This window comes from Sardina pilchardus, chromosome 11, assembly GCF_963854185.1.
Source record: "Sardina pilchardus chromosome 11, fSarPil1.1, whole genome shotgun sequence".
NCBI classification, from domain to species: Eukaryota; Metazoa; Chordata; class Actinopteri; order Clupeiformes; family Clupeidae; genus Sardina; species Sardina pilchardus.
This window is the reverse complement of record NC_085004.1, coordinates 13330454-13341332: the sequence shown is the minus strand read 5'-3', so window position 1 is coordinate 13341332 and position 10879 is coordinate 13330454. Positions and strand designations below refer to the sequence as shown.

Genomic DNA, 10879 nt, shown 5'->3' with positions numbered 1-10879 from the left:
CAGCTTCTTTTTACAAATACATATTGTGGCAACTCCGCCTTATCCATTAGCATCATACAGTATATACTTTGGCGGCCATTATCCCTCACATATACCTAAAATGGTTCATACAAGCTCTTATATTATTCTCATATAACCAAAACCAGTGACTGACATACTGTAATTCATATTTCCTATCTCTTTAGGTTTCTGCTACGGCTACGGGGATCCTCATTATGTGACATTTGATGGAACGTATTATGGTTTCCAAGGAAATTGCTCTTATGTATTGGTTAAAGAGATCAAACCAATGTACAACTTCAGCATCATCATTGAAAATGTGTATTGTGATACACCAGATGATGTTTCATGTCCTAAATCACTGACTATTCACTACAAATCATTTGAAATTTATATGAGTCAAGATGTCTCTCCAGGAAATGTCACAAACTTGGTAAGAACACATTTTCCTCCTCATCCACAAATGTTCTAATTATTATGAATTATACATCATAAGACATATCTCTTTCAAATAATTATGTCTCTCATAATGTAAACACTTATTTCTTTTTTGTCATAGATTTATGTCAATGACAAGCGCGTCTACCCAAGTTACATGAACAGTGACTTTAAAGTCACAAACAATGGCATTGAAGCTTTTGTGGTAATACCTGGTATCGGCGCATCAATAATGTTCTCTGGGATGCAGTTTATGGTTGAACTCCCCTGGAGTAAATTCCATGGCAACACTGAGGGACAGTGCGGTAAAAACTGTTTTATTGTTTAGAGAACTGCCACTGATAAATATATCCATTTCATCCAGTTCAGGCAATATTCCATTTTCACTCCATGGTTAAGCATGACTATTGTGTCAGTTTGTCAAATGCAGCACAATTACTCTCTGATAATATTAAAATATGTTCTCTTATTTGTCACAGGAACATGTGACAACAATAGGACAGACGACTGCCTCTTGCCCAATGGAAAAATTGATCCATCTTGCCCAGCTATGGCCCACCAATGGAAGGTTAATGCTAGCAACTGCCCAGTACCCACTACCCCACCCCCACCTCCCACCTGTTCACCAGAAACTAAATCCATCTGTAAAATCATTTCAAGCAAGTAAGAAAGTGATCAAGTAAATTCCTTCAGAACCCTCTGAATAGACATAATAAAAGTGTAAGGGCATTAGTTAAAAAAAAAAACATGTTGAAAAAGTAAAGTGCATAAAATTGAATGTATTTTTTTATTATTATTTTTTCTAAATCTGCTAATCTACTAAATCTGCTAATGTACTGTTGCTAACTGTGAAGTGTCTCTTGCCAAGGGTCTTTGAAAAATGCCATGGATTCCCCTATGAGTCCTATATTGAGGCATGCGAGTATGACGTATGCCATATGAACATCTCTATTGCTTGTGCCAGCCTGCAGTCTTATGCTCAGGTGTGTGCTAAGAATGGCATTTGCATTGACTGGAGAGGTGCCACAGATGGAGTGTGTGGTAAGATTTGTAGAAATGTATTTTCTAATCTCACAACTGAAACTATATATCTTCATTCTGCCAATGTTTCATCTTTTAATATGTGCCTTACACAGATTTTAAGTGTGATGCACACCTGGTCTATGAGGCCTGTGGTCCAGCAGTTCCACCAACTTGTGATAGCAGGTATACTGAACTAATGTGGCTAGTGTGATTAAAATGTTCATAAATACAAATAGGAAATAATCTCATTTGATACATTTTCCCCAAATAGTTATAATTACAGATTCATTCAAGAAAAAAATGAATTCAATGCTATGACATCAATGACATTGGAAGGATGCTTTTGTCCAAATGGAACAACTTTGTTGAGCTCTGATATTCAGAAATGTGTCCCTGTCCCTGACTGTGGTAAGAAAATTATGCAAAGCACAAAAACAACTGGTTTCATTTCAGACAATTCACAACATAGATCTTGTTTGCACCGAAAAAAAAAACTGTTCACGGAACAATCTGTGTGGACGATGTTATTTCTAAATGAAAATATTGTGGTTTTTTTTTTTTTTTAGAGCCAGTTTGCCGACTACCAAATGGAGTGATAAAAGAGGTAAATGTAATACAACTACAGTATATTAAATCAGTTTGCATCCCACATCCTTTTTCTCTGTGAACATAAAAACAACCATGATATGCCTACATTAATTGTGAAAGCAAAATGCATAAATGGTTGCTTGTCGAAAAATCTACATTCATTTAACGCGGATTTTAGATATGTTTAGGTATGTTTTCATGACACACAGCCCTATCTGACTTTAAATGTCTGGCCAACATTGAATTGGTTAATTATTAATTTATTCTAAAAAATGTGTTTGTATTTGTTTTGACATGCTTTTAATTGTTATATAAGGTTGGCTCAACTTGGATCGACGATTGTAAGAATTGCACATGCGACGCAGAATCTGGAGAGTATATTGCAAGAGTCTATTGCGATCCTTTGCCATGTCCAACTGACCTGCCAGTCATCTGTGATCAGCCTGGCCAGATTAAAGTGACTGAAACAGTTGGATGCTGTAAAATAGACAAATGTGGTAAGTAACCACTGACAGATGTTTACAGTCGTTGGTAGAGAAACACTTTCAGTCCTTACAGAACCATATGTGATTTCTGCAGATTCAAGTTAAAAACCAAGATCCCTTTCATTTTGACAATAATTGAATATAGAAACAAAACCCAGAAAGCAAACAGTACACATCTAAACACAAAGAGGATAATTTCAACATGCTTGTGGTTTTGTCATTATAGCATGTAATGTCACCACATGTCCAAGAAGTTCCTGTCCGGTTGGCTACATTCAAGAGATTGAAGTGGGGGCGTGTTGCCCTAAGTGTGGTAAGCATTTATCTAGTGCAAAATATCTGGTCTACAAGTGTTGCTCCTCTATGGCAAAAGTTAACTGCAAAATGTGATTGTGTTTTTGGTTAACTTTGCAGTTCCTAAACCTGTTTGTGTATTCAACAACACGGAATACTCGGTAAGACATGAAATCTTATTTCTATGCGGTTATGGCTAGCATTTAGCAGCACTTCCTAACATAACTTCCTACAAATTCCTACAAATCTGAACGATTTTTATATTCATTTTTGTTTCCTGTCCTATTGCAGCCAGGCAGCAGTGTGCCTATGAGACAGTGTGAAACCTGTGTGTGTAGTAACAAACTGGAAACTGATGGCTTACTTCACAGGGTTGAATGTGAGCCTATTACATGTAACACTTCCTGTCCACCGGTAAGAGGCTTCCTATATTGTCAAATTTGCAACAATGAAGTTGTAGAAATTTACACACACACACACACACACACACACACACACACACACACACACACGCACACACGCACACACACACACACACACACACACAGAAAATGAGAGAGATAGCAAAATAGCTTTGACCTGAGCTGCATTTTCAAAATCATTTTGGTGTCATGCTGAGTATGTCGTGATGTCTTCTTTTCCTAAGTGCTTCGAGCTACAGGACGCCACAGAGGGACAATGCTGTAGAAAGTGTGTGCAGATCGGTTGTCCGGTTGGGTATTCGGGAAACCTCACACAATGTATTCCTGTGAGTTAATAACCAAAATATTATGTGTTATTGCAGCCTGCCAATATCAAAGCTGTGTATGTACAGTAATGCGTTATGGTGTGAGGACCCTTCATTGGGCCGAGTTTGGAGCATTATTTTGTGACTGAGAAAGACAATGATGTGAAAGCAAAGGAAGAAAATAATGTTTTCTCTTTGTAATAAGAAAATTCGGTAACACTTTACTTGACGGGTTCATTCATAACACATTCATAACAGCTGTCATGAACTGCACATGAAGCATTCATGACTGATTCATGAAACATGACTCAACATTCATACCAACCCTTTCATGAATGTGGAAGACAAAACGACAAAAACTTGTCAAAATAAGAGTCCAACAATCTAGTAATCCATATTATACAGGGTATTATGAATCCTCTCCAGCATTTGTAAACACCTCATGAATATTTTATGAAGTCTACTTCAAATGTCACTTTACTATATGAGTTGTGAAGTATTCATCATACTGGGAAGTGAACTGACCATCTGTGGACCTCTGAATGGTTGGACATTCCTGTTTTATATATCTATATATACTAGGGGTGTGAATCTCTCATGTGAAAGACGATACGATTCGCATCTAGATACATTGTCACGATACGATTCAAAAAAAGATACATGTTAATAGCAAACGATTCGGTACGATTCAATTCGATGCGATTCGATGCAATTCGATGCGGTTCAATAATCAAAAGCATTCTGAAAGTTATTTTTCATTGTGCACATTCACTTTACAATTGTGCACATTTTACATGATCAAGTTAATGGTTATCAATAGGACAAACAACTTGATGTATGAACATGACAAAACATTTTATTGTGAAAAGGTGAGGTTTTTCATATAATATTTTAGTAATGGCACACACTGAGGACACCATAAAGAAATAAACAGAAGAAACACATATCTCTGTATATGTTGCATAAAAAAAATAAAGACCAAAGAGGTGTCGTTACAAAAGAAAATAAAGCAGTGCTTTGCCCTTGGCCTTTTCTCATGTAAAAGAATAAATGATTCTCTGCTTATCTCCCTCAACAATGGAATTCTCTTCTCTGATTGGCTGATGGGGTGGCCATTAACTTCGTATAACCTGCTACCTTTGAAGTAGTTCCCGTATCACACTTGAATATTAATTCGCCAAACTCGTTGCGAAGTTTAAATGAACTGTCACGTTGCATCCAAGCTGAAATACAGACGTGCAGAACCATAGTAACATTGTAGCATATGACGGAGGTGGATTGTAGCTAGTTGGATGCCATGTAGGCTATAAAAGTAGCGATCTTTCAAAGTTAAAGTTAATCAGAATCCTGGGATATGCCCGCTTGACAACGGGAGAGATAGAACCAGAGCCATATAAAGAGACCTTCTCTTTTGAAAAAGCCAAACGACTTCCAAACTTTGGATTTAAGTTTCGCCGGCGCGTTGAATATGGGTTCGGAGTTGTCAGAAATCTTTTCTGAGGAAGACTAGCATCTCATTCCTTCAGGCACGTCCAGGGCACGTTTCGTTGGAATGGATAGACGAACGTGATAGGCTATGCCATCTTTGACCAATGAGAGGCTGTCATTGTTCTCAAATCAAAATTGGGATGCACACAGCCACGCACCAGGCCAGGAAATCGAGTATTTCATAAGAGACGGTCAAGTCAGAAACGTTTGCGAATGTGAACCGATTTGTTTCTTTTAAATCGAAACAATAACCGATTCATGTCATGAAAAATTCGAAACGAGGCTTGATGCATCGATGTAGTCGTCTTTTACAGGTTAAAAACGAATATCGATATGTATCGGTTATTTTTTACACCCCTAATATATACAGTCATTGATGTAGACAACTATGCATTCTTCAGAGGTTACTAGCATAAAATAAACACACAGAAAAACAAAAAACGAAATTCTCCTGGACACTGGACTTCCCCGTTGACTAAGATGTGACATGATCAGGTTGGCTAAAACAAAAAAGACAGCAATGCTGCTTTGCGATTGTTAGACTTTTATTTTGACAAGTTTTTGATGTTTTGTCTTCCACATTCATGAAAGGGTTGGTATGAATGTTGACTCATGTTTTATGAAACAGTCATGAATGCTTCATGTGCAGTTCATGACAGCTGTTATGAATGTGTTATGAATGAACCCGTCAAGTAAAGTGTTACCGAAAATTCCTTTTTTATATGTTTTGAATGCAACTAGTTTTTGTATAATTCAATGCTCAAGTCTTCTCAAGTGCACCCACTCACAAACAAATCTAAACACTATTAAATGGACTTTGCTGTTTTTGACAGGTCAATGGTATCTGGAGTCCACCTGGGAATAAGTGTGATAAGTATGAGTGTGTGAAGATCGGGAGCAGCTTCATCACTATGGAGGCCAGGACTCTCTGTCCTTCCTACAACCCCAGTGACTGCATTCCTGTAAGTGTGGAACAACTAAATGGCAGTAGGATATTTGACCATGTTTGGGCCATCCGCCATAGAGAAATTAAGTAGTTAAATGTAATCAGTGTGTAGACTTAAGTAAATAATATTGTTACAAGATGGGAAAACATAAACTAGGCTATGGTATTTAGTTTGTACGCCATCATCACACTGCCAGTCATTGTGGTCTGATGATCATAGGGTATTAGAATCACCTAAAACCACTACAGATTGTCCAGAACGCTGACGCCTGTCTGGTTTTCAATCCACTGACTTCTCTTAGCCACCTTCATCAAATTCATTACATTACATTACATTTAGTAGACACTTTTGTCCAAAGTGACTTCCATATGTCAACTATATTACAAGGGATTACATTGTCCCCAGAGCAACTTGGGGTTAAGCTGCTCCGGGCCACAATGGTGGAAGCCGGGAATTTTACCGACAACTTCCAGACTACTGCATGCTAGCCCAGCTCCTTAACCACTACACTACCACCACCCAATTTCAAGACCCTAATGATTACATTACATACAAAGTGATTACTGGATCTGCACCCACTGAGTTAAGTACTGTCATAAACGCTATTGTTACCCCTCGCCAACGGCACTCCTATTTCCATCTGTGGCCCCTCGATAATGGAATGATCCGCCAAGCTCCGTCAGAGTAGTGGCCTCCCTCTCTATCTTAAAAAAAAACACTTCCACTTCCCTCTCTTCTCTTCTGTATCTCCTCTTTTACTTCTTCCCCTCCTCCATACTTCAACTAATACCTAATATATACTGTAGGTACTCCTATCTTCTAGTGCTAGTATTAACAGATACAGTGGCAAACTCATAGCTACTGTATATGCTTCTCTGCATTGTAGATAAATGTTATTCTAACACTAGCTGTAAGCCGGTAGTTTAAAAGTTTAAATGTTAAAATCCTTCACTGTTAATAGCTTAAATGTTATTCTATTGCATCTCTGCAGCTTAAATCGTAATAATGAATAATTAAATCATAATAATGAATAATAGCCTATTATATTCCATTGCTGTAAGTCACGTTGGACAAATGCATCCTAAAATGTAAAAAATGTAAATGTATGTATTGATCTTATTTTTTATCTTCTGTACTTGTGTGATCTGTACAGGGCACAGAGGTCATGGCACCTGATGGTTGCTGCCATTTGTGTGGTGAGTTGTTTTGTTAATATTTTATTTCAGTCATCATTTTGTATTGATTTGTATTGAGATCAGTAATTGGAAATAGACAAATCCACTGGGAGGTGTTGAACATTTCTTTGGCTTGTTTTCTATAGTGAGAAAATGCAACCGGACAACAGAATCTACACACCTGCAGCATAATGGCTGCACATCCTCCCAGAAGGTTGAATTGACGACTTGTCAAGGTCTTTGTCCAACATACTCCTGGTAAGTAGCAGATCAGCAGACCACAGCTGTAATTGCCAACGCCACAGTGAAAAGAACTGAATTGAACACTTTCCCTTTGCTAATTTTCAGGTTTTCCCAGAGTACAAGCATGTTTCAGCGCTCCTGCTCCTGTTGCCAGGAGGTTAGCACCAGCAAAAGAGAGGTGGAGATGGTCTGCCCTGATGGCTCAAAGTTCAATTATTCATATGACTACATTGAGCAGTGTGGCTGTCTTCAGTCAACATGCACCACCATGGAAAAAACACCGACTAAAAAGCTTAGAAGAAGACGTTAATGAGTTAGCGCATCTTTGCACCTCTTACTACAAATCACCTGATCTATTTGTGTCACAAACGTAGTGTAATCAGCAGTTCCAAAATTGTATTTTAATAAACATTAGTATGCATCCATGATCATGTCTTGACGTTATTATTCATCATAAGTCCTGCTCCATTTGATAATTTTGCATGTTATGATGAATTTATTTGTACTCACTTGTAATGCACTGGAGAAAAGAAATTGCAGTTCTGTAGTGCAACTACTACAGAATTACACATAACCATTAAATGCCTGACCCAGCTAAACTAGATGTACCGCAAAGCGGTACAAAATATGACCGCCGCTCAGTCCTGCACACGCTCTCCGCAAATATTAATCACGCTTGTCAATTTGTTTCCATCGCCTACTGCAACTTTCATGTATGCAAATGAGTGTGTGCGCTTGCTTTTGTGTATGAGTGCTTCTCTGTCACTTGTGTGTGTGCGTGTGTGTGTCTGCTTGCCTGCTTGTGTGTGTTTTATGTGTCTCTGTGTGTATACTGTATGTTCACGCCTCTGGCCAGTTGCAGAGATAGCCTATAAATGATACAGATCGACTTATCAAGTCAAATTCATGCTAAGTGAGCTCGAGATGTAGGCCTATCTACCAGACCGACTGGAGGCGATTGAGGACCGCTTAAGCAAGCCTACGATAGCATTTGTTGACGGTTGTTGACGGTTTGAATAAATGTGAGCAACCCTACCCATGAACAAAAACCTCTCCACCAACATGCCTACGGAAGCTGTTAAACAACAAGTTGACAAGAGTAGGCTAAGCCCATTAATAACATCCCATGCTTAACCCGAGCAGACATCGGGTGAAGTGAAACCTCTGGGCCACAACGCAACTCTCCGGCAACCCCCAGCGTTCATGGTTCAGTCCAACCCCAAGCGCAAAAACAAAGTTAGTCAATGTTTGACTTTCGAACTTCTGAGGAGAAAATCCAAAGTGTACTCAATGCAAAAAAATAAAACACTCAACAGTCATCAATTTACCGAGTAGTCGGACAATGGATAATGAAAGTTTTTAACCCATTTTCCATTTTTTCATGTGAATTCTGCAAATAGAACAAAGCACTGCAAAGCGTTACACGGACCGACCCAGAAGTGCCACAGGTGTTCTTAAAAATATATAAACATAGTTAAATGATGACTTGCTCTTTCCAGAAATTATCCGTAATTAACCGTAACACTGAGGCACATGAAACTTGGTGGGCATGTAGCCCAGGTAGACATAAAAATGTACACAAACACATGCATAAACACGCCCACCCCACACGCATGAAACACAGAGAGACACGATTGTGATGTACAGTATGTACCATTGGGTATGTGGATCCAGTCCACTAGTTGGTGCTGCGTCACCAATGTCATTGTGACAATATGGCTATGTCCAGAAATCAAGCGTGCACGCTGGATAGTACCCTCTTCCCAGTAGCGTCTTAGTTAGCTCGCTCCTCAGTATGCGTCCCTACCTACATTTGGACAGCACTAACTAGTTGGCGTCCCCTGACTCGGGGAGAGGGGTGTGTTGACGATTTGCATGACGTGTGGAGCTTGACCTACGCTGCACAATGGATTATGGGATATCTGAGGCCAAAAAAGATGCATCGATGCACGCTTGGAAATCACGCCAAACGAAGTACCCACTAGTGAGAGCGCTTGACTTTCGGACAGTCTATTCTGACGTAACTTCCGGAAAATGCACACTGCCCAGCGTGCACGCTTGACTTCTGGACACAGCCTATGAATGTACTGAGTTACAATAAGTACCTTTTAGTAAAAGAGTAACTGAACAGAAGACGTGTCTCGGTGTGTCTCTAACGCAAGAAAGTTACGGCATCTAAAGTGAACCCACATACATAACAACGACAGCAGAAGGAGCCAGCAATGAACAATATAAATAATATCAATATGAAATAAAAATATAACTCCTAGTGTTGGCTGGTCACCAAGGGAAAGAGAAGATAATACCCCCATCCCAAAATGGTGATGAAAAAAAAAATAGGCACCCTAGCCCATCTCAAATGCAGCAGCATAAACCAATACAGTACATTTCAATTAAGTTTATTATTATTATCTAATTTATCAATTAATGGCTAATCAATAAATTCAAAGTTTCAAAAAGGAGGGGAAAAAACTATTAATTTAACTTGTATAATTACTAACGGCCACTCAAACATTAGTAGCTGGGCAGCCAACCGCCCCTGACAAGGCGCCAGCAACCACTTTGTCTTTCCCGCAAATAGGTGAGATGCGAAAGTCGAAGGGTTGCAACAGCAGACTCCAGCGCATTATTCGGAGATTGCTGTTGAACATGTGACTCAAAAATGTCAAAGGGTCATGGTCTGTGTAAACGACGATGGGGAAGCAACCAGAACCAAGATAGGGTAGGGTATGGGATTCTCTTTTTTGGCCATTTTTGCAAAATCACCTGAAAGCATATTCCTAACCCACTTACAGCCACTGAGTTGTAAGTGCTGAATGGAAATTAAACAATAATCTGTGGAATGGGCACATCAGTGTGTGAACAGACTTGTATTAAAGATTTGAACAGACTGGGTATTAAAATGTTATTAACGAAATCTGATTTTGAATTCTTTTTCTTTCAAATTGTACACTCTGCTACAGCATGTCCTGGCTTTTTGCAATAAAAGCACAGTCTGTCGTTTTTAACTTGTACACTCAGTTTATGCTCTGCATTGAAAGGCCTACGCAAAGATAGATGAGGTTTGAAAGGAGTTAGATCCCTGTTAGCATTGGCCGCATTACCCAGATTCATTAAGAAGCTCGTAAGTGTTAAGATCTTCTTAGGAGCGCTCTAAGAATATTCTAAGAATCAGCTTTCTGTTCTGTCACATAAGTGACGACAGCAATCGGCAAGAATTTTATAACTCGTCTAAAATAATCAAATCATGCAGTTTTGCCTGGCTATCAATCTGCAGAGAAGAGCACCATCGATCGAATAATGCTTCTTTTTCCCTGCCAAATTCAACATAAGTTTGATGCTCTGATTTTCTGATAACCCAAAACTCAGAAACAGGGCTGGACTGGGACCAAAAAACGGCCCGGGCATTTTTGGCCATAGTGGCCCACCATGATAATTTACACGATAAAACATATGTGCACACTGTTTTGT

General features: G+C 39.0%; 1 protein-coding gene across 1 annotated transcript; it reads left to right on the top strand.

Annotated features, from left to right (window-relative positions):
- Positions 1-2933: 2933 nt before the first annotated feature.
- LOC134096098 (intestinal mucin-like protein) lies at positions 2934-7788 on the top strand. Its single transcript, XM_062549849.1, has 7 exons — positions 2934-2989; positions 3120-3242; positions 3475-3576; positions 5877-6005; positions 7144-7186; positions 7312-7423; positions 7514-7788. Exons 2-7 carry the CDS (start codon positions 3138-3140, stop codon positions 7716-7718), a joined length of 696 nt encoding a protein of 231 aa, XP_062405833.1. The 5' UTR covers positions 2934-2989; positions 3120-3137; the 3' UTR covers positions 7719-7788.
- The last annotated feature ends 3091 nt before the right edge of the window (positions 7789-10879 follow it).